Source organism: Sminthopsis crassicaudata, chromosome 1 (assembly GCF_048593235.1).
Source record: "Sminthopsis crassicaudata isolate SCR6 chromosome 1, ASM4859323v1, whole genome shotgun sequence".
NCBI lineage: Eukaryota > Metazoa > Chordata > Mammalia > Dasyuromorphia > Dasyuridae > Sminthopsis > Sminthopsis crassicaudata.
Genome location: NC_133617.1, coordinates 129453813 through 129479099, shown reverse-complemented (window position 1 = coordinate 129479099; position 25287 = coordinate 129453813). Strand labels below are relative to the sequence as shown.

The window sequence follows — 25287 nt, the reverse complement described above, 5'->3', positions numbered from 1 at the left end:
CAAGGCAGGCAGATGGAAGGCACAGATGATACCAGGAGGGAGAAATGGGAAATGAAAATTAAGTTTGGAAAAAAAATTGCAAAAGATAATCTAGGTCAACTCTTCATGCATTTTTAAACCAACACCAGCAGGCTCTGTGCATATGGTGTGGATTTCATATTTTTCTAGGATTAGATGTCATATTGGATTAATGCAAAGGCAAGGGACTCATAAGAGAAGGAGTGGCTATGTGAGGCAAATGATGTTTTCACCAACCTTTCCATTTTTCATCTTCTATTCTCTCACAGAATTTTTGCTTAATCAAAGAGACGCCCCTTTACAATATGTCTTTTAGTATCTCTGATACCAGGAATCCTTTCTGCAGAAGAAATAAGCTTAAAAGTTTAACTGAGAATCCAGCTGTCACATTGCAAAGCAAGTTAATAACATTAACCACATGTTATGTTATTACCTAAACCCCCTTTCATCTTTTTTTTTTTTTTAATCCACTGAAAGATCATTCTAGGAAGATCATATAAGGACAAATATTTTATTAAATGTGGATTATTATGCTTGCAGGATCAATGTATTAAGGGGATGCTTATCAAGGCATGAAGTCACACACATAAGGAGAGAGGAAGACATATCACAAGCTGCGTCTGTTTACTTTTCCTATGTATTCATGTTTTAAAGTTAGTATAGCTGGGCCTGGAGACTGGAAGACTCATCTTTCTCAGTTTGACACTTACTAGCTTACTTGCCAGTAATGTGGCTCTTAGCAAAATACTTAATACTTAATTACTACTTAATACTATTTATCTCTCAGTTTCTTCATCTGTAAAATGAACTGGAGAAGGAAATGTCAAACCACTTCAGTATCTGCCAAGAAATCCCAAATGGGATCACGAGTCAAAAATGATTGAAAACTATTGAACAGCAAGAAAAATTTTTTTCTTAAACTGAACTGCTGAATCTATATTAGGGAATGCAGCTAGTCTTTTACTAGTAAATTAATCAGAATAATTCCTATTTATATAGTATTATATAGGTGATCATAAAGCATTTTTGCTGCATCACTCCATTCATTCTTCACAATAACTAGATGTAGCCTTTTTTGAGTCTTATGTTCATTTTGCAGATGAAGAAATTGAGCACTGGTAAAGTGAAATGGCCCCTTTGAAGTAAATCTAGCAACAAAGTTGTGGAGCCAGGATTTGAATCTGGAATGTATGTCTAAATCTAGTATTTTTTCCATTGCAACAAATTCTCAGGATACAAAGACAATGTTAAATGCTGTTTTTCTTTTCAAGAAAATCTCTTTTAGCTAAGTTTACTTGTCAGCACCTAGATGAAACTTAATCTTAGGATATATGATATAGGAGAAGCTAAACACTAAAGTAGAACACATTAGGGAAACAGATAAGAAACACTTCTAAAAGCAATTAACAAGGTTCCAGGCCCTCTAGGTTTAAGACTTATGAGGAAGCAAACGATGCCATCTCCCTTCCTTGTCTTTCTGATCTATCATTGCAAGTTCTGATTAGAAATAATAATTGTTGGCAATTAATAAAACACTTTGGGGGCATCTGGTTAGAACAGTGTGGATAGAGTATTGGGCCTGCACAGTGGATATACCATGGGGCCTAGAGTCAGAAAGATCCATCTCTATAAGTCCAAATTGGGCCTCAGTCACTTACTAGCTGTGTGACCCTGAAAAAGTCACTCAATCCTGTTTGCCTCAGTTTCTTCATCTGTAAAATGAGCTGGAAAAGGAAATGGCAAATCATTCCAGCATTTTTGACAAGAAAACCCCTAATGGGATCATGAAGAGTGGTACATGACTAAAAAAACAACTAAACAAGAAAGCCATGTTACTCCTTACCAAGTCTGAATCATGTTGATTATGAGTATAATTCTATTGCTGAAATCAAAGTTTTGTTCCTTGTCTCTACTGTAAAGAAATTAATGGCAGGGGTGAAAGATGACATCATACTATAATCATCCCTTTTTGCATGGCTGTGACTATACACAGTTATTAAAAATTCAATGTGAAAAACAGTTCTATTCCCAGTTTCTGCTAGTGCTACTGAAATAATGTTCGCTCACATAAAATTCAACAAAACATGGGCTCCTGCTTTGTGAACAGAACTGTGCTGAGCTGGGCACTAAGGAAAATAAAGTTTGGATAATGCATGGTTTCTTGCCTTCATGTAGCCTATAGTCTAGTAGGAAAAATACTACTAATATATCTGCTATATACTATACTAAGTATCTGCCACAGAGAGGCTAAATCCAAATATTTAATCATAAAATCCTAAAATAGACTAGCAGGCTAATACATCAGCCTTTTCTTTTGTTTCTATTAATGAATTTGAATGCCTCTGGGATTCAGCATTTGCCTAGCAGATGAAAAACACTTCATGAGATGACTCATTTGTTTTAGACAACATTTGCAATGCAACCTCACACACTAGGAAGAACCAGGCCAGAGAAGTGAATAGCCCAAGAGGAAGTATGCTGTTGAATGCAATATATCAAATCAGTAAGTGAATCCCATGGGCCATAAAAGGCTTTCAGGGTTTCTACTGGCTGTACCAGAAGATTGGCAGGACATTAGAATTGAAACCAGCCAAAAAGATGTCTGGATAATTTTGCTTTGAATAATTTTTCTACGGAATTGAAAACCATGTTTATTCCCTCTCCTCATCACATGACTTGGCTATCCTCTAATAATGGGTGTGTAGCTTTTCAAACAACTCTGGGGCCTATTTCCCCTAGGCGAAATATTTGCATACATGATGCCAAATAGGATTCCTTAAGGTTGTGCTCACATAGTCTCAGAGGCATTCATACCACTGGGTGGAATAGATTGAAAAAATCTAAGCATTCATACTCTCCTTAAAAAAATAAATTAGGATTGCACAAAAGATATTCCCAAGAATTTTTTTTAAAAAGCCCCATTTATTTTAAAGTTGAAAATGGAATCTTGCTCACTGAAAGACAGGTAAGAAACTGGTTTTGTAAGCTCCATTCTTCCCCTACCAGGTATGGATTTTAACCCACACGGTGTTGCCTACAGAAATGAATACTCTGTGACAAGCATCATTACTTACTTAAAAGGTGAGCTTCCGAGACTGTCAATGCAAACATGGTCACTGCAAACAAGTCCTTGTGGCCACTTCTGGTGCTTTGTCTTTAGCAGGGATAGACCATGTGCATTTTCATCTCTCAGTGGAGTGGAGTTTCATAGTGGTGTCTCCATGGAGACAGAGCTTCCCTGCATTTGCAGGTCAAGTTAGCAAATCTGCCTAGCACCATAGCAACAGGAGGCAGAGTAAGATTGGACCTATCAGTAAAAAGTGTATTCTCTCCCTCCCACCTAGGAGAATGCAGTATTCTGTATGAAATGCTTGCTTTCATGAATGGAGACCAACCATTTTCTAACAAAGTGTTAGAAAGCAAGTGCTGCATTAGCAAAGGGAGAGACAAACATTTTTCAGGATTTGGTTGAGATCTTTTCCCACCCTGATAGCCAGAGCAGATAAACAAGGGTAGGAGCACAACACCAAAAAACAAAACTCTTTGAAATCTTGATATTTTTAATGCCACTTCTTGGTTCACATAATGATTTTCATCATTCATGTCCTTAAAAAAAATCTCATTCAAGAACCAGGATAGACAAATTCATCATGGATAAGAATTTATCAAGTGTCTGCTAGCTGTAAAGCATTGTGCTTGGTACAAAGAGAAATAAAAAGCTAAAAGAGATGTTTTACATCACCTCATGGAACCTATAATCTGGGTGGGGCAGAGGGGGAGGGGAGTCATGCTAAAGAGAGACAATGTATGTGTACAAATAAACATAGTACAAAATTGTATCCTGTTTTTATTATTTGTATAACTGATATCAGCAAGAAGAACAGTAACTTCTGGCTGAGATAATCAGAGAAAGCTTCAGGGTTAGAGTCGAATTTCAAAGCATGGGTAGGATTTCTAAGGGTGATAAAGGAGAGAAAATTCTAAGCATTAAATCAAAACTGCTGAGGAAGAAGAGCATGTTTCGACTGCGGCATATTAAAGGAGAAAATATTATGAAATATGGCTATTTAGGGTTCATTAAAGTGAGGCAGTGGCTAATCTCGAATACCAATTTTAGCAGGTTGGACTTAATTCAGTAGAGATTAGTGAGCCATTTAGGGTTTTAGAGGAGAGGAGTTATGCTTTTAGAGCTATGCACAGGGAAACTAATCTAAAAATATTTTGCTAAAATCATAGAACTGGAAGGGTCCTCTTGTTCTTTAGCACCTTCCTAATACCCTAAATTACCAAGGCCTTGACAATCTGCTTTCATTAAGGAAGTTTCCACACTAAGTGCTCTTTCACACTGATGAAACCACTGTTTTATTCTACCAAAAATGTAGAATGGATAGAAGGACTGTGAGATTAGAGGCAAAGAAATCAGAAGATGATTACTATCGACATCTTGAGGAAAGGTAATAAGTACTTGAATTAGAATGGTCTAATTATGATAAAGTCCTGGGTTACTAGGTGGAGTTGGCAGAGAGAGGCTGAAGTACTGATAGAGGCAAACAGGGAAGGGCACAGATAGGGATCAGTCCAATTCCATCCTCTGTGGAGGTCTTGGGTAGCCCCACCTTGCTGTGTTCATCCAGAAATCCAAATTATGACAAACCCCTGAGGTTAAATATTCCCTGTAAATCTGTCCATGGCCTATGCCATCTTTGCTGGATCCCTTTGGGTTAAACCCACCATAGCACTGTGGTGTCTTTCTCCTCCTCCCTCCCCCATGCCTCATGGTGTCTTTTCTTTCATCCCCCCACCATGCCTTATGGTGTCTTTCTCCTTTTTATAGCTAACTAACTCTTTTAGGGTGCTAAACTGCTCTATGGAGTTAGCCTGTCAGTTAAGGGCATACTCTCACCTCATGGAATATTTCCTTTCTCCTCGTTAATTGTGAGTTCTGCTAAGGAATTTGCCTTTTTTGTTGTTAATTGTTAAAACTACTTTCCTTCCTACCTATATGTTTTTCCAACTCTATTTCATATTTACCATTCTTGATATTATATCTCTTCATTTTGTCTGTAACCTTTTTACATAAATAAACTTACTTTTTGCCAAAGAAAATGGCCATTGTGGATTCTTCATATGAGCAAACCCCAGCATTTGGTGCTAAACTTCAAATACATCATTTGAAACTAGGAATTGCTACCCTGAACATAACATTTTTGATCCAAGAAAGGGAGATAGGTAATTTTAAAGTAAGGTAACAAATATCATGGTAATCTCTTAGATGAAATGAATATTTTCTTTCTATTACTGCACAAAGCAATTGCAAAAAAATGCCAAAATTTATTCATGTTCATTCATTCTTCTCTAGGAAGCATTTCTGACTCTCTGAACTTTCTTTACTATGCTATAAAAATCTCTTTATCTTATAAGTCCACTCCATCCCATTAACACATTGAATGTACTCTTAACTGAGCAGCCTTTACAATTGATGGACTGATTACTCCCCAAATCTCCATTTTAAAGAGGATGGCCAGATCAGCCTTGTCTTAATTCCTCTCCAGGTTGCATTTCTGACTTTCTGGACTTTCTCTGTGATGTTCCTATGACAGGTAGTGTTCATCTCTCCCTCTCCCAATCTTATTCTGCTAAAAAGGAAGACTTCCTTTTATTCACTGTCTTCCCCAATTAGAATATAAGTTCCTTAAATGCAGTAACTGATTTTCTTATATTTGTGTTCTCCATTTGCAGGAACAACATCTGATATAATAAATACTTAATAAATCCTTGTTGATAGTTAACTGTATATTTCAAAGAATTGAATTTAGCTGGAAACTGAATGGATGCCCATCAGTTGGAGAATGGCTGAGTAAGTTATGATATATGAATGTCAAGGAATATTATTGTTCTGTAAGAAATGATCTGCAGGATGATTTTAGAGAGGCCTGGAGAGACTTACATGAAGTGATGCTAAGTGAAACAAGCAAAACCAGGAGATCATTGTACATGGCAACACAGTATTATACAATGATCAATTCTGATGGATGTGATTCCAGTAGTGAGATGAATGAGTCCAATTTCAATGATCTTGTGATGAAGAGAGCCATCTACACCCAGAGAGAGGACTGTGGGAACTGAGTATGGATCACAACATAACATTCTCACTCTTTTTGTTGTTGTTTACTTGAGTTTTATTTTCTTATTAATTTTCTTTTCTTTTTGATCTGACTTTTCTTGTGCAGCAAGATAATTGTATAATATGTTTCCATATATTGGATTTAACATATATTTTAACACATATAACATATATTGGACTGCTTGCCCTCTAGGGGAGGGGGTGGGGGAAGAAAGGGAAAATTTAGAACATAAGGCTATGCAAGGGTCAATGTTGAAAAATTATCCATACATATGTTTTGAAAATAAAAAAGCTTTAGTAATAATAAAAAAGGAAGTAAATTTAGGTTCAATGTTAGGGGGGAAATTGCTAACAATAGCAGCTAAGCCAAAGTAGGATGGGTAGCGAAGGAAGGCAATAGATTCTTCCTCCCTTCCCCTAGTCTTTTTAGAAGTATCCTCAAAGAAGGTAGATGACCACATGTGAAACATATTTTAAAGCAGGGCTTAAATTTCTTCTACTTGCAACCCCTTTTTGCCCCAGAAATTTTTAGGTGACAGTTGGTATACCGGTATATAAAATATGTATACAAATCAAACATTTACTGCTAATAAATCTTAATAATGGAATCCTCAAATTCAGTTATAAGACCCTATATATAAGAAGCTGGCATTTAAAGAAGACTCTTTTTCATGTACAGATTGGCCATGTATCATGGGAAAGAAAAGGTAAAATCAAATAAGAAGTCTTTCCTAATTGGCCATTTGATCATACAGGAATTGTCATTAAGGTCACTTAATATCTCAGTAGCTTTTTGAGAGTAGGAATGATCTTATTCTTTTCACTTTGTCTTGCAAGATCTAGTAGAGTAACCAGCATGTACAAGGCATATTTGTTGCTTAATTAGTTATGGTACATAAATAACTTCCTAGCATGGTCACTACCACTTGTGGTTTGCACAAATTTTTGCTTTAGTGGCATACATGCTAAAATCCAAACAGAACAGAAAAGATGCAATAAATTGATCAACAAACCTTTATTAGGCACCTATTATGTGCTGGCACTGGGAATACAAAGGCAATATGAAAAACATTCCCTGCCCTCAAAGAGCTTATTCTTTAACTCTCCAAATATCATTTCAGGTAGAAAGTCTTTCCCAATTAGGTTATCAACAAAAATTCCACCACTCCAGATATCCACATATAGTAATTATTCTTTGTAAGGGACATATGTATGTAGTGTTACAAATAAAAAAGAAAAATGAAGACACAGAAACAATAACTGTATCAAGGTCAAAAATAAAAAGTGATCTATATATGTATACAATCCTATTCCAACAACTTTCTCATTACTGTCATTGGAGATACCAGGAAAATTTCTAAATATTTAAGTTAACTTTTAATTTCATCTTTCCTTTTATTTATTTATTTTTAATTTATTTTTTCTTTTTCCTGAGGCTGGGGTTAAGTGATTTGCCCAGGGTCACACAGCTGGGAACTGTTAAGTGTCTGAGATTGGATTTGAACTCAGGTCCTCCTGAATTTAAGGCTGGTGCTCTATCCATTGAACCACCTAGCTGCCCCCTTTCCTTTTATTTTAATACTAAATTTATCTTATTTGCTACAAGTTCTTCTACCACATTATCTCTCTGCATCATCCTATTCTCTCCATTCTCACCATCACCAGTAATAATGTAGTCCCTCATCACCTAATTCCTCATTTCTTATTACTCCTTAATGTGACCTTTTTGTTTTATCTAATTAGCTAGTCAACTTCTTTAATTAGACAAATTTGAACAGGGTAGATAAAATTTTGACATTACAAAAATAAAATCCTTGCCAAAAAAATTCCTAAAAGAACCTTTTCCCTAAAGAAAAATGCAACTTCATAACATTGCTAATAATAGGTATTTACAAATGAGTGGTATGTCAAAGTGCAGACTTGGGCCCTTTCAGGATAATCTATGATGCTGACTAGCTAAATCCTTTGGATTACTTTTTAATATAGTGTACCCCTGCTTGATTTGATTTATCTAGAGGCAGTTTATACTCCCCAGTCCTTAAAACAATTCTTTAAACAAGCATTTGACAGGTCTCCAGTTGGTAACTTAGAATATATGTAATACAGTTCCAAAATTCTGGAATTTTAAAGATGTCTACTTCTAGGAATATGAGAATTAAGAAATGCTTGTTCCTATGTAAAAGCCATTATGGTACATTTTGTACCCATTAAATTTATTGGAGGCTTTACAGGAGCAAGGAAAATGTCTTGATATGAGATACTGAAAATTCTGTACGCTGATCAGTTGTGATACTATATTCCCCAAATCAGAATGGTACTTCATTGTATAGATCTAGTCTCTAGATCATAATTGTTTCTAATTTTCTAGATTTATGGACAAGTAATAAATTAAAAAAACAAACCACTGAGGTAAATTATTAAATGAATAACTGCTCTCTTTTTATGTCTCAGAAGGAAAACTTTGAATTTTAAAGATCATTACAAGGGGTGTTGTAAAACTACTCTTTAATATTTTTAGTGAAAATACATAATGAGTTTATGTCAAAGAGTAGTACCAATATGTATCATAAGCATACACACAATACCTCTGGACCTAATGAGAAAATGAACAAAAATATTACTGTGATAATTTTCTCTCTGCTTCAACCTTTTCCATACTCTTAGCCACTATTGACTCAGCTACTACAGTGACTTTCCTAAAGCGCAGCTCTGCCCATGCTACTTCACTCTTCGCTCAATATGTTCAATGTCTCCCTATTACTTCCAGAATCAAATACAAAATTCTCTGTTTAGCTTTTAAAGCCCTTTACAAACTGGCCCTTTCCAGTTTTCTTATTCTTACACTTTGCTTCCTTCCATATACTCTAAGATCCAATAACACTGGCTGTCCCTTGAACACCACATGCCTTTTAACTGCCCAGCTGCCATACCTATAAAGTTCTTCTTCATAACTTGCCCTTCAAAATTCAGCCCAAGCTCTCTACCTTCTTATGGAAGCCTTTTCCAGTTCCCTAACTCCAGTATTATCTATTTGTAATGTATATGTCTTTAAGCAAAGTTTTTTTTTTCATATCTCCCCATTAGATTATTAATTCCTTGAGGTCAGGATCCAGTTTTTGCTCTTGTCTTTCTAACACAACACAGGACCTGGCACATGGTAAGAATAAATGTTTGTTGACTAATTACAAACACAAGAACTCTTGCCAATTTTTCCTCTCCACCCTCAAAACAATTAGGCTCAAGTTATCTTGCTTCTTTTCATATAATCCTAATTTTCTATGATATGCGGGATCTAACAGCATAGCATAGTCAGAAGCAGGTAAGCCACCCAAATATAAAGGACATCAGTTTCATACATAAATCTTGAAACACTCTGTGCTCTCCAAATGAGAAGGTCTGTTACATCAATTATTCTTTCTCAACTGTCATAGTTTCCCTTGGGGATTATAAATTTCTCCTTTGGATATGGACCATAACTTTACTAATTACAATGAGGAAATTATTATTAATATTAGATTTCAGTATTTTATCTAAGTCTACCATTAGCTTCCCATAAATACATTCTGGAATACTGCTTAACAAATATTTTCATCAGTTTTTTATGTCTAAAGTAAATACTATATGATCAATTAAAATTAAACATAATTATTACTACATTCCAGGCACTATGATAATGTAGACATGATTGCCTACATTTTATACCACACTAGATATCCCCCTTCAATATAGCAACCCCCTTTGCACAGCATACTTATGGGAATGTTATTCTGCATAAGTGAAATTTGCAAATAACTGAAGTTTACCCCTTTGATACTTTATTTTAACTACTTTGGAGCAAATATTTCCAAGATGCATTACACAATATCCTACTTTTTCTTCCATGTACTCTATGATCAAGTGACACTAGCTGACTTGTTCTTCACAAAGGACACTCCATCTCCTGACTGTTCATTTTTACTGAATATCCCACATATTTAGAATTCTCTCTCTTCACCTTGTAAACCTAGTTTCCCTGGCTTGCATTAAGACATATCTTAAATTCTACTTTCTACTAGAAGTTTTTTTTTGGGGGGTCCCCCCTCTAATCCCTCCTTCTTCTTTTAAGATTCTGTATGTCTGTATGTGTATATATAGTATATTTCATATATAAATCCTTCAAGTCCTCTCATAGAACCTAGTTGGTATCTCTATTAAATGCAATTAAACTAAATTTAATTATCTGGTTCTTCTGCCTTGACATCTATCTATCCATCTATATCCATCTCTCTCTCTCTTTCTTTCTCTGTCTCTCTCTCTTTCCCCCTCATCTCCTCTATCTCCTTCCCTTCCTCCTTCCCTCTTTCTTTCTATCTAATCTAATATACTTTTATTAAACTCCTACTTTGTGCCAGGCATTGTGCTAAGTGCTGGAGATACAATCTAATGAGGAAAATAACACACAAAAAGAGACAGAAGAGTGAAGGGGAGACAATAGGAGATTGTCTGGAGACATCTTGTTTCATGGAGTTGAAATTAGTGAAAGCAGTAGATATAGACTGGAGTGCTTAGCTTTCTGGCACATAGTTAAAAAACTTAATAAATGCTTGTTGACTAATTGATGACTATAGTATAGAACTTTTCTTGGATAGCTCAGGCTTATAATAATCATGATCAGATAAGTACTTTCAAGTCCATGATACCTTCAGTGTCTACTGAGGTTTATCGGGCTATCAGAGTTAATAAGATACCAAATGACAGTTGGGTACCCAACTTTGAATTGTGATGTTTGCTTTTCAATTCAATTCAACAAATATTTGTTATATGTACTTCATGTGGAAAGGACTATACTAGGTGTTAAGGATACAAATGAAACTCGCCCTTTGGCACAATAACTTTTAATAACTTTTTTTTTTTTTTTGAGGGGAGTGGGAGAATTTTGTTTTGTATATATTCCTTTCAGAAGGAAAACTAGCCCTCCCTTCTTGGCTACATCTCAGCCTCCCACAGTCTTCTTTAGATTTTGCTTCTGAGACACTGTGGCCTAAAGGAACCAGATAACCAATTTTGGTTGAAATGAATTTAATAAAAGTCTAACTAGGTTCTGTATGTGGGTTTGAGGATGTATCTCATGAATAAAATGTATAAACATTAGAGCACAGTCTTTGTGACTTCTATGTTTGTTGTTAGAAGTCTTTTTAGTTATTTCCCAGGCTGCTCTGTTCTGGATAGCTGAAGCTGCTGGATAAGTGACATCTGCATTAAATGAGGCATCATTACTTTGATTTCACATAAATCAACCATGACTGAAGTAGCAAAGATGTTAGTGATAGAAGCCTGGCATATGGGCATTAGGATTACTGTTCATTTTTTTTTTCCAGTGTGTGAAATTGCTTATATCTATTTAAGGAAATGGGGTTGATGAATCACAGCACTAGTTAGGACTTTCTGAGGTTTCTTGCAAATGCCCTGTGAAACATGGAAAATAATGTGAAAGGATTATATCTTGAGCTATTGTTGTAAACTAGGTGTTGTTGGGCCAGGCAGTGGCTCCAATTTCACTAAGAGCAATGTTATCTGATGAAAAGGAAATACAGACTTAGTTTAAATGGTAAAGAGTTAGAATATTGCCATTTAAATGGAGATTTCAACTTTTGTTTCTGAATGTTCTTTTTTAAAAAAAGAATAGTGTTTTAAATTACAGTGGGCTTAAGCAAAACTTTCACCCATTTTCTTTCCACATTTTCTAAATATTTGTTTCTTAACATTTGTGCCTGCTTCCACCTCTCTGTATAACTGAACCAGTAGATTAAAGTGTATCGAGTTCTAGGGACTCTGGGTAAGTAGTTGTTTAGAGAAGTTTAATGCAGTTAGGCCACTGGAATATTATTTCATATGTCAAACTAGTAATGCAGTAAGAATATTTATTTCTATATTTTTAAAAAAATCATCATGAAAATGGATCTATGACCTAGCCATAAACCAAACAGGGGCTTTAGGAAAACAGGATAACAGACAGAAAATATATAAACATCTTTATCACTTAAAATCCCATTGTATTGGGCCATTTTGGTTTTTAGTCAAGGGAAGCAGAAAGCTACAGATATCAATTTCTGCCCATTCCTGGAGTTGAATGATTGACCTCTCAGTTGCCTCAGCCACAAGCATCATTTTCATGTCCCACTTCAGTGATTTCCTCCACCTAGGGATAAACTTGACAGATTCATTCTATTGAACTTTTAGAGAACTCTAGGTCAATCAGCACATTTTCCTCACATATCAGTAGCTTCCTTTCAAAATAACACATTTTTAAAAAGTAAAACTTGATGCTTGAGCTTCCTAAAACAAAAAATCACTAAGTATTCCTGTGTTTTTTGCTAATTACAAAAAAAAATAATGTCAGGAAAATATGATTGGATAAAGGCTGTGTGACCCAAGATGAGTCATGTAATATTTCAATGCTCCAGGAACTTCTCCAAGACTATAAATTGCAGAAAAGATACCAACCTACATTAATAGAAAGAATCTTCTTACTTGTGAATTCCCAACATTAATGAAATCTTCTAATTACTAGGTTAATGAAATCTAGCCCCTATTGTTACCACATAAATTTTGTAATCCTTCAAAAAGTGCCTGCTTTGTTTCTCCCTGCCTTAAGGATCAAGATTATATTTGTATTACAGAAGACATTTTTTAAGGATTTTTTCTTTTTCTATTTTTGCGAACAGTTTTTTAATATTGAAATGAACTTTTCTTGAAATTTTGAAAGGATTCATTTGTAAATATTCATTTGTAAATCTACTGGTGTAGTTTTCCTTTGAGAATTCATTAATTGCTTGTTCAACTTTTTTTTTTTTTTTTTTTTTTTTTTTTTAATGAGATTGTATTATTCCCATTCTCTATTTCTGGATCTGGATCTAATTCCATCAATCTGGTTACATTATTTTTGTATATGTTGTTTAATTTCATTTAATTATTAACTTTGTTACCATATAAATTGACAGTTTCTAAGAACTTGCTTTATTCTTCATTTGCTATGCTTTTTTTTTTTTTCTTTTTAATATGGGCAACTTATTAGATTTGCTTTTGACTGTTTTTCCTTGATTCAGTTCTTCCTATTAAACTCTCATCTCCCTCTGGTTATTTTTTCTCTGATCAATTTAAAGTATTTCAATCCTACTCTATTTGTTTAATCAAAACTCCTTTTTCCAGTTCAGAGATTTGATATTTATTTAGTGCCCACTCCTCCACCCTTCCTACATGTTTCTATGCCCTTCTGCTCCTGCCCCAATTATGAGAAATAGTTCCACTCCTTCTTTCCTCATCTCTTCCCTAACCTACCCATTTTTTTTTCTTTTCTTTCTCTTTTCTCAGGTCATTAAAAAAGAAAGAAAATACACCCGGATTGTTCATTTGTCTTAGTTAATTTTCTCTATGATGTCAAAACTTTAAGAATTCTGAAGGGACATTTGTCTTTTCTCCTCCAATTAGAAAGTTTTCCAATATCTTTTAGCCCCTTCCAATTTCTCAAATTTACTTAACTTTCCATTTTGTCTTGATTCCTATGGTTGCATTTCACAATTTCTATTCAACTTTGGTATTTTTTTCAAAGTTCAAAAGACTTCTCTATTCAATGAAAGCTCCATTTGTAGGATTGTACTGTATTTGGCAGAGTAAGATATTCTTGGCTATAATCCACTAATTTTTGCTTTTTATAATTATAGTTTATTTTCTATTTTTTATTATAGTGATTGCCAAATTTTATGCAATCCTCACTGTGTTTCCTTGGTATCTGAACTCTATCTCACTGCTTTTAATAATTTTCTTTGAGGCTCCAAATTCTGTCTGTACATTCCTAAGAGTATAAATTTATTGAATTTCCTTCATTATTCAGTGAGGTGATACAGATGAAACAGTGTATAGAGAACAGTGATTTTGGAGTCAAAAAAACTTAATTTCAAATTTGTTCTTAAACACTTACTAGCAACTCATTTAACCTCTGTCTGCTTCAGTCTCCTCAATTATAAAATGGGGATAATAATAGTACCTACCTCCCAGGGTTGTTATGAAGATTAAGTGAGATAATATTTGTAAATCACTTAGCACTCCACCTGAAATATACTGCACACTATATGATTGCTTATTCCCTTCTTTCTCTTCCCCATTTTGGGGTTCCTTTTAGGATAGGACTAGTCGACTCTTTCTATTTTTACTTTAGATGTTTGTTGTTAATAGATCTGTTAAGTTTTCATTTATGAATTCTTGAAAGTTGGTATTCAGGATTTGGCCTGTTCATACTTTACAGGGAATCCAATTATTCTTAATTTATTTCTGTTTTTAATGTTAGATACCTTGCATTCTCTTCTATTTTTCAACTTTTTAATTTTATTTTAATATATTTTGTTGTCTCAGAAACAAATAGGGAAAGGACTTTATAGATCTACTAGTTTTAACTGTATATGCAAAAAATCCCCACATTCACAAAGATAATAAGTAAAGAATTTAAGAATTCATAATCATAATATTTCTGTTAACTTGTAATCCACTGTTTTTTCTATTACAACATTTTTTTTTCCCCCAAAGTGGAGGGGATTATAGGAATAGGAAACTATTTGAGCAAAGGCATAGAGCTGTGAGAGTACAATGAATATTCCAGTGCACAGAATATTCCAATGTAGGTGGAATATAGAATGCCATCAGGGATTAATTTGAGATAAAAGATGGAATTATGGGCTACTAGGATATTGTGGAGTTTGAGCCTTTTTAAATATGTGATAGAGAGCCACTGAAGATTTCTGAGCAGAGGAATGATGTGAAGAATAACATTCAATTCCTTTTAGATAATCTACCTTGATTTCTTCATTTGAACACATATCCTCCCCATCCCTTTCCCTCCATTCTCCCACCCATGTACAATGAAACTTTTTTCCTTTTCTGATGGTATTTCAGACTCCCTGACTTATTTCCACTGTTTTACCTGAAAATTATAAGCTTTCTAAAGTATTTTGACCAAATACACTTACATTTACATTCTGTTCTTTTCAAACCATCAGTTAAGTAAAACATTCCTTTCCCTTTTATTTTTCTACAAAGATCAGATTTTAACAATTCATCTCAATTAACTTTTACTGGACCCTCTCTTTAAGCACTCATATCTCTGCTAGAAACTGTACATTTTTTCAAAAATTGCCTTCATCCAAATATTGAAAGATCAAGTACAATTTCATATATGATAGTAAATTACCTTTTATGAGTAAGCAAAAAGGTTTTGAAGGAGAATGGAAAGTCTGAGTAGCATAGACATCAATTACTCAGGAATGATTAAAGCAAATAGCAGAGAATATACAGCCACACACAATATTTTGCTTTGGCTCTGATAAAATGGAGTTGCTTAGAGTTTAAGCCACAAATAAGTATAATCATCATTAACAAGAAATCAAGACATGGTCCATAACTGATGAAGATACATGAAAGTCATAGATCAACTTTTTCTGATTGAGAAGCAGAGACCATTCTGGATACCAAAGACAATGATGTCTAAATATGTTTATCTGAATTCTAACATCAAGACCTGTGATCTTTAAATTTTAATAAAGACAATATCTTCTACCTTTAAATTAGAATTATTATATATTTTGACATTCCAAAAATTATTAATTAATGAAATCAAAATAACTATTGCTGACAATTTTGGGGGGTAGTCACTGTACCTCATCTTTTGCATTTTCCCCTCTTTCTATCATAATCTTGTAACTTTAGAGATCACAGAAAACAATCAGATATCTTAATGGAATTAAGTCTGGCTCCAGTAGCATTAAGTCATTTTCTTGTATTGTTGACTTTCAGCTGCTGCCTACTGCCATAAATGAGAGTTTGCTTTCTTTGCTGCAGAGAGTCAAATATGGAAATTTAACATTGAATTTTCCTTTTCCTTGTAGAAAGAAATCATTTATGCGCCCAATGGAGAGCCCATGCTCTCTATTGACTTAGGAGAAGAATGTATGTTCACTGCTTAATTAGAATTAATTGCCATATATGGACAATGAAATATATACATGCATACACATATGTACATACATATACATGTCTATACACACAAAATATATATGTGTGTTTTGTGCTATCTATGTATGTATGCATATATATATATGCATACATACATATATACATATACATATTATGGTATGGTATATACATACCTGGCTTGGTGAGACATGTTTTTGGTTCCTTCTTATAGCGGGATGACTGGGTATTTCCTTCAACAACCATTCCAATATTAAATTTCTTTCTGGTAAAATCTTCATCACTTCCAGGACAAAAGCTAACTGGACTGTTTCCAGTATCTGAGGGAGTCTTTACAGGAGATACTGACTGGCTACTTGGACATCCAGTGTCATCTACAAGAAACAAAAAAAAGTGCTGATAGTTAATCAAGGAATACAATGGAAATAGCAAACAATCTGTTGAGCTATAGACTCATAGGTAAATGCACCTCATTTTATTGTAGTCCTGGGCACATTTTGTAGAATGTTCAAGATTTTTTGTTTTCTTTTTAAAATATTTTCTTCCCAGCTTTCATGAAAATTTTAGACTATTATATAAATGTGAGTATTTATTATTTTCAATAGAGTAGGGGGCAAGGTACATGGTAGGTAGAAGGGAAGGGGAGGAGACAGGAAAAGATTTAGTGGTTATATAGAAAATGATGTCAACAGTTAAAAGTTTAAAAAAACTAAAATAGTTTTTTTAAAGTTTATAATAAAGCAATGATAGTTTACTTAAGTCAGAAAGAAAATCAATACATTATTTAAAAAAGTACTTGAAAATTCTTTCTGGGCTTCTTGGCTTAGAAATAATTAATTATTCTGTACAATAAAGTTTTTCATATGTCTTCATCAGTCAGAGATGTGCTGTCTGGGATCAATTGTTAAATTTTCAATGTGAGCATTTATACCTTGAAAATTAATAATTGCTTTGTTGATTATCTATACATAAGGAAGTGATGGAGAAAATGTTAATAATTTGGATTAAACTTAAAATTTGGTACTTTTTTTGAAGAACCAGTTGTTAAAGTTTTACCAACATAACCTTAAGGCAGTGAAGTATCACTATGGATAGGTGCAGGATCTGGAATCCAGAAGACCTGGGATCAAATATTTGACCTCAGACCTTAACTAGCTGTGTGGTGTTGGGCAAATCAGTTAATCCTTTTGTATCAGTTTCCTTATTTGTAAAATAAGCTGGAGAAAGTAATGGCAAACCACTCCAAGATCTTTAACAAGAAAACCCCAAAACATTGACAGATAGTGGACATGACTGGAAACTACTAAAAACATACCCCTGATTTCACCTATCATATTAACTGTAAGACCACTTGAGCTAATTTTCCTTTTGCAACTTTATGATGATCTTTCTTGCCACAAGTTGTCCACTATGCCTTGAATATATATATCATTTCCTCATTCTTTATTTTCCTGAAAGCTCTGTTCAGGTGCTACTTTCTATATTCATTCATTCAATATTAAAGGCTGAAGATACATATGAAAGGAAGGTATGAAAAAAAGGGATTGTGTGAAGGGAATGGGGGAGGGTAACTAACTTAGTCAGTAAAGAACATGAAGTACAGTTGGGTAGGAAATGGCTGGGCTGAAGACCCTCCTTAAATGGAAGTTCTCCCCTGTAAACAAAGGGTACTGAGGAGATGTGAGTATCAAAAGTTTTGTTAGCTCTTGCAGAAAGATGAGTTTCTTGGGGATATGATGACATCCAAAGAGGTGCAGTCAGGTGTGAAATGAAGTCCTGCCTATATGAAAAATAGTAGCTCTGCCATTCCTTCCTGTCTCATTCCCAGCTATTAGCATATAGTAGATTCTTAAATATTAAGCTGACTTCTGGTACCTTTTCTCCACCATCCCTCTATAGATTCCCTTATTTTTTTAAATTATGATTTATGTAAATGAAAGCTTATTGAGGGTAGGAATTTTTTTTTTTTTGTCACCTAAACCAGTTCCTGGCATATAGTAAGTGCTTAACAAATTTATTGAAATTATTTATTATTTTTTTCAGTAGTCCATGGCAATTTGCAAGGGGGTCTTGAGAGTAATTTCTATGTTATGTTAGTCCAAGTTAAACATTCATTATAATTGATCATATTTATATAATGCTTTAGGGTTTACAAAGTACTTTAGGTATATTCTTTCTCTTGATCCTTTTGCTCTTTAGACTAGGAGCTCCTGGAGGGAAGGGACTGCTTTTTGCCTTTTTTTGTATCCCTAATGGCACATACCTAGCACATAGTAGGTACTTAATAAATGTTTACCAACTTACATTTACCTCCAAAGAGATTCTGCAGTTATTTCCACCCACCTTTTAAAAAAATAGTAAATAAATAGATAAGGAAACTGAGAAAGAGAAACTTGATTGATATTGCATAAATATCTGGGGGAAGAATCTGAATGCCAGTTTTCCCGATACCAAATACTGGACTCTTATCCAACATACTACCTAGTCACCTCTGTCAAGCCAGGTGAACAAGCAGTAAATTTGGACATTTGTTCATTATTAGTACTTGAAAGGCATAGTTTTAGATTCTCTGCTCTTTTTTAGACTAATTATACTGGATCCTCTGTAGAACACAGGGCAGCTGCTTTTTTTGCTTATAAAAAAAAAAGTAGCCCTGTGTTTGCCTCATGCATATGTACACACACACACATACCATCAGGCATAGTGCTATCTGGAGTAAATAAGCATGATAAAGCTTATATTCAATAAAAAGCTTTTCTTATTTTCTCAGTGGCATGTTATTACACATTCATGATTCGAAATTAATTCATTTAATGAGTAAAGGCTTCTTCAAACACAAGCAAAGTCAAAAGGAGGATTACATCTGCGTTCTATAAAATGTCTTGTGCATAGGTTACTCAGTTGTGTATTTGTGATGGTAGAATCTTGTATTTATATTTTGATAAAGCAAAACATTTAAAAAATAACAACAGACAAAAATAACAAAACAGACAACTTGAGAATGGTTATTTATATTAAAAAAAAAAAGATTATTTACTCTACAAAAGGCTATTTATTCCACTGGATTCTTTCAAGTATTTATATTAGATTTTATACAATATTTAACCTAAATATCTTCAACTTGAACATATCTCTCTGGTATAAAACAGTAATTTGTGACCTGAAGGTTATGTATGCCTGAGCTACTGAAATTATTTTGCATGGATTCCAGAAATCTTTATTTTTTTTTCCATTCAGAGTATATTAATAGTTAAACTACCACCATGTGAAGACATGGAAAATTGTTTCATCAATCAGCAAACCAATCAATCACCAAGCATTTAAAGCTTAGTATAAGTATGTATATAATCTTTAACAAACTACCATAAAAGCTAAAATTATCTATTATTCTTTTTGATTGGTCCTCTGCCAAATATTTACTATAGTTCAATATAATTGATTTCCCTTTGTATGAGCTGTATTACAATAGAAGTCTCATGTTCTATACTATCTTTTTTATGTGATGGTATCTGAATTTTTATACTTTTAACCTTGTTGTTGTAAAAGCCTTATTATTTTAAAATATAATTTATAGAAGAGCCTTCAAAATGCCTATTGTTCTAAAGCAAATTATTTTGTCTCACTAAAGAAGAACTTGAATTAAATTTTCTCCAAGGGCCTTTTTGGCTCTTCAACTGTCATTTTATCTTTTTACGAATATTTTCTTTGCTCATGGGATAATACAATAAATCTACAAAGCTTATCAAGTAAATAAGTATACTTGATATAGTAAATATACAAATAGGCCAAATATGTTTCACATTGTATATAATTTATGTCAATTTTTCCATGTACCAATTTGTAGAAATGATGTATTCCAATATTAATATACACAGTAAAAACTAGTTTAAGTATCTAAGAAATTCCTTTAAAAATACAGAAATGGCTTGCAAAGGCACAGTTATAATCAAAATACTTAGGAGCTAATCATCAGTCAACCTGTCATTCAAAACTAACTCTCACTCTCTCTCTCTCTCTCTCTCTCTCTCTCTCTCTCTCTCTCTCTCTCTCACACACACACACACACACACACACACACACACACACACACACACACAGAGTTAATGAGGTATCTGCCTAGTTGGGAGCATTTATGCTTTCATCCTTTTTGTTTTTCCCACATAATAGAGTTAGTTCAATCTATTTCAAATTACAGTGAATTTCACTAAAGAGATGTTGAAATGTTCCATTAATTTGTATGACATAATCTGGGAAGAGAAACATTAGAATATCCAAATCATTCAAAGAGAAACCTTTATTTTACTCTTTCTTTCTTTTGAGATTTTTCTGTAAAATATCTTCCATAGCTAGTGAACACAAGTGAAAATATTATCATTCTGTTTGGCACTTTGCTTGATAGCAAATTGTGCAGTTTTAAAAGATTCCAAATAGTTCTCTAATGAAAAAAAACTCATTTATTTAACAGTACTATTCTAGCAATGCTATATGGCTATGAATCATAGAATATCATGATCTCAGAAGAATTAAAATTTAAATAACTCAAAATATTGTCACATTTTAGACTACTATGTGTAACATATTGACATCAATGTGAGAAGTAGCATAAAAGACATTATTGAGAATGTAGATGGCTGGAAAAGGAAATAGATTAATTACTTATCATCATTGACATTCTTGTTAAATAGATGGACACCCCTAGTGATACAGAGGTATCCCATTGTTCTTTTTTGAAAAAGAGGAAAACCTCTAGTATATATTAGTTGTTCTATAAAAGAGTTGTGGTTAAAAAAGTGGCAACCATAACAGATAAAGATTTCAAAGAATAAATGTGAATTCCCATTTAATTGAAAAAATCATGCATTGACAAAATTACAGGAATAATAATTTATTTAAATAAAGGTTTATTGTTGGTTCATTGGTTTAATTTACATTAAGCAAACAACCATAACTATATTTTTGTTATAAAACATTTATTATATTGGTCTTATTATGGTGACCTTGTCACCTAATGTAAATAGAACTTTTTTATTAATTCTTTTTTTATACCTTGAGACCCATTAGTAAATAACAAATCTGCAAACTACTATGGAAAATAAATTGTTTTTACTCTGATTATTCTTATAAACTACTTTAAAGGAAAAATGAAACAAATATGTGCTAGGCCCTATGTTCAGCGCTTTACATATATCTCATTAACTTTTATCCTCACAAGAGTCCTGGAAAATAGGTACTATTATTAATCTAATTTTACAATTGAGAAAACTGAGGCAGAAAGGTTAAGTGACTTGCACAGGGTACACAGCTAATAAGCAGCAGCATGTAAACACAGGCCTTTCTAACTCCAGGTCCAAGTATTCTACCCATTGTCTCAGGATCAAAGGTCAAAAGCAGAAATAAGACTTGACCTCAATCTCCTATAATTGATGAAAAACAAATACACACCTGTCTAGAACTTATTGTTCTTCAGTATAATGAAACTTACTTTTTTTTATCTCAAAATAAAATGCCATCACCTCTTTGGACCTAATTTTGTTATTTAACTATACTACTTAGGAAAACTATCATCCTTGAATGATTGCCCCAAACAAGAGACTCCAATTGCCTCAACCCCCCAAAACCCCCCAAAACTTTCTTGTCTATAGAGATTCAGTAGCAATTTTTTCCACAAGTTTTGTTTTTGGGTTTTTTTTACCTATATTTCATATTATTTATCATCGGAGTGCATATGGACTTTAGGGACATCATGTTAAATTAATTTCCACATTAGAGTTTCTTTATTTTGAATCAATTCAATTTTGAATTAATCACTTATTGAGCATCTAAGATAAGAGGTATCTAGTACTGTACTGTATCCAGATGCTGGGGAGGGGGTAAAGATGGAAATGGACCACAAAAAAGGGGTTTGGTGAATCACTAGTTTTGTGATTAAGCCCTTAAGTCAACCCTCACCACCAAGCCAGCAATGATGGCATAGCAGCATGTTTCTTGCCAAAGAGGATCTGTCAAGACCATTACTCATAGAGCCTTCTGACATTTGCCTGTTTTGGCCACAGCTCAAATTGCAAAAAGCAATCCAGTTCCAGAAATGGCAAAGATGCTAGTTTTCCTTTTACTAGGAGAGTATTTGAGTCTATACAAACTAAAGCCACAGCAAAGGAAAAGAGGCCAATTTCATCAGGGTGTCACCCAGTCGTGTGCTTCCTTCTGTGCACTTTTGAACAATTGGCTCAGTTGGGCTTTCTTTGCCTGTCAGTTGGCTTTTCTTCAGCATCCGGTACCATTGCTGGAAGCAGAATGTCAGACCAGATGGACCAGGGAGTGTTCTGATTCAGTATAGTATAGTCTCAGGGGGCTTGAAACCTTACATGAAATGTCCTTGGGCTATGGCAATGCTGACATGGCTCTCTGTGGAGTCCTGAGACAGTTAGGTTAACCACATGTAATATGATATCATGTCAAGTAGCCTATGAACAGATTATAATGTCTTCACAAATTATATAAAAACAAATAGTCTAATTACCCTGGAAACTGACCATGGAGAATTTTTAACCAGCATACTATAGGGAACATAGAATTTATGTTGTGATGTTTTCTTTGAGACAAACAAACTTTACTATAATTCTGTTTTGCTATGAACAAAACAACCACTCATTATGTATTAACTGAAAATAATGACTAAAAACAGAGCCATAAATAGGGTGGAGAAAAAGGTTTGGGGCTCGGGGACACTAGCATTTAAAGGGTGTTTGTTTCTAGTGCACTCTTCTGCTAAGTATGTACCTTCTCATGGGGCACCTTCCCTCACCTCCAACTCCCTTACTTGCAGTCTCGTCCACCTTTCTCTCATCCTTGGGATGGGGGATCATCAATGGTGCTACATACAGTGTCTGAGGCTAGTTTAAAGCAGATTGTACTCTATTTCCTCCCCTCCTTCTTATTATTCTTTTCCCTTCACCCATCTTCCCTACCCACATGCTCATAGAATTTGCCCTAGTCATCCAAATTCTTAATTATAGCTTTAGCTAAAAACAAGTGCCAACCTTCCTCTTGCACCAAAAAGAGAGGCTAGGCTTCAAAATGGCTCTTTGATGTCCTCCTTTTTAAATTTAGGAGGAAAAACACTCTAGTAAGATTCCTCTCACATTTAAATTATGGCCATAGAAAATTTGGATTAAAACACACACACATTATGTATGTATATATATATATATATATATGTATATATGGAGAGAGAGAGAGAGAGAGAGAGAGAGAGAGAGAGAGAGAGAGAGAGAGAGAGAGAGAAATTGATAAACAGATATAGCGTGGAGAGAATATCTGTCTATATCTATCTATCTATGCTCTACTCACAGAATTTCAAATATATGGGTATGAGATTCAAATTCAAACAATGTTAATGCCAACAATTATTTGTGAAGCTACATCATTCTGCATAACTTGACATCTAAAGGGAAACTTCAAATCTTAAGGTCCTAAAAACCCATGCAATATACACCATTCATAGTTTGTAGAAAGGAAAACATTCGGCTCACTTCAGGAGTGATGTTTTGTGGGTTTATTTTCCTCTACAAGAATAGTTTCAAGTGGATTGAGGAAAAACTTCATAGCATTAAAAAAAATTGGAAGATTTATTATCCACTTCATGAAGTTCTATTTTTTAACAGATCATATTACAAATAAATGCCAAAGAGAAATTTTAATGACATGATGAGGAAATTGTTCCTAGTCAGAAAATGGCAGAGATTCCAAAATGGACTTGTAAAAAGGTCTAGCTTGAAAAACAAAAAAAAAACAAAAAATTGGGAGTGATGCTTCCAATTTCTAGAGGAATGTCTAGTAATGTACATTTCAGGCTGAATTTCACATAAGGATGGATTCCAAGACCTTAGGAAAAGGGTGTGTAGGACTTGTCAGTCTAAAGGAAAGGGAGGGTACAATTCTTTAAAAAAAAAAAAAAGACTCACAAAGCTAAGGATTTTCCTGCCATCAAGTTCCATTTATAGTTCCTTTTCTTCTGCCAGGGGCACTAAGCGGCTTGCTACAGACACTGTTTTCATTTTATTCTTAGGAGAAATAGTGTAGCATTAAAAGAAAATGAAGCAAAAACATTTGTGTTCTTCTTTCTCTCCTCCTTCTTCTTCTCTCCTCCCTAACAAACAAATGGACTGATTCTGTGGTAAGTTATGTTCCCAACTTCTAAATGTTTTGAAGCATGTTATTTGGTGCAATCCACTTGAAAGTAAGCATGTGCTCCTTCTTGGGCCAAGAATTTGATGCTTTGCCCATATTAGAATCCTTTCTTCCTTCTAGCCCTGGAATAATGAGGCTAGCACCCAACAAGATCTAGGTTATAGTCATATTCATTTAAAAAGTAACTTTTCCTCAAAGGTCAGTTCTTGTAGGTGAGAAGACTGGTATTCAGTGTCTTCTATAAATCATCATAGATATTTTTTCTTGCTTTATAATTATGAATAGAGTCTGACTGATATCGCTGAAGAGTTGCAAAAAGAACCTGAATCAGGGGACTTGAGTTCAAGGGCCATTTTGGCCACTAACTGGGTATGTGATCTTGGACAAATCATAGCATCTCTCTCAGCCTCAGTTTCCTCATCTGTAAAATGGAGGAACTAAATTAGGTGATAGCTCAAAGCAACCTTTCACTTCTAATAGTCCCTAATTTTTATAGGTTTATAAAAATCAGTTGTAAATTACATGAGATTGCAGAAAAGTAAAAAAAAAAAAAAAAAAAAAAAAAAGCAGACTTTAAAATATATTGAGTGGGAGGATGGTTTGGGGAGAAGTATCTGCAAAGGCCTAGCTTACTTTAGACATAAGCTGGACCGAAACCTGTGATCTCATTGGTATAGAGATTTATTGAAAATTTACTGTGACAATTCAGAGCAGTTGCCTAAGAGGTTGACTTGTCTAGTATTCCAATGAGAAAACTTTCTTGATCAAAGAAGATTATACTTTTTTGCAATTTATTTCTTAGTTTCCTGAAGCATTGAGAGGTTAAATGATTTTCCCCATGTCACAAGGCCACTATGTAAAAGAGGATGAACTTGAAATTAATGCTTTCTGATGTCAAAACCAGATCTTTACTGATTTCACTTTGTTGTTTTTCTGTTTCTGTCTCTGTCTTTATC

General features: G+C 34.0%; 1 protein-coding gene across 12 annotated transcripts in view; it reads right to left on the bottom strand.

The window, feature by feature from the left end:
- Nucleotides 1-25287, bottom strand: part of SYBU (syntabulin) — a 134933-nt gene that overhangs the window by 40697 nt on the left and 68949 nt on the right. For 11 of the 12 annotated variants that reach the window (XM_074266826.1, XM_074266843.1, XM_074266813.1 and 8 more), the window contains one exon: nt 16318-16515. In XM_074266826.1, coding sequence (XP_074122927.1) covers nt 16318-16515 — 198 coding nt within the window. Of the gene's footprint in view, nt 1-3092; nt 6251-16317; nt 16516-25287 lie in introns of those variants that run through there. The other variant, XM_074266885.1, reaches the window with a different exon arrangement.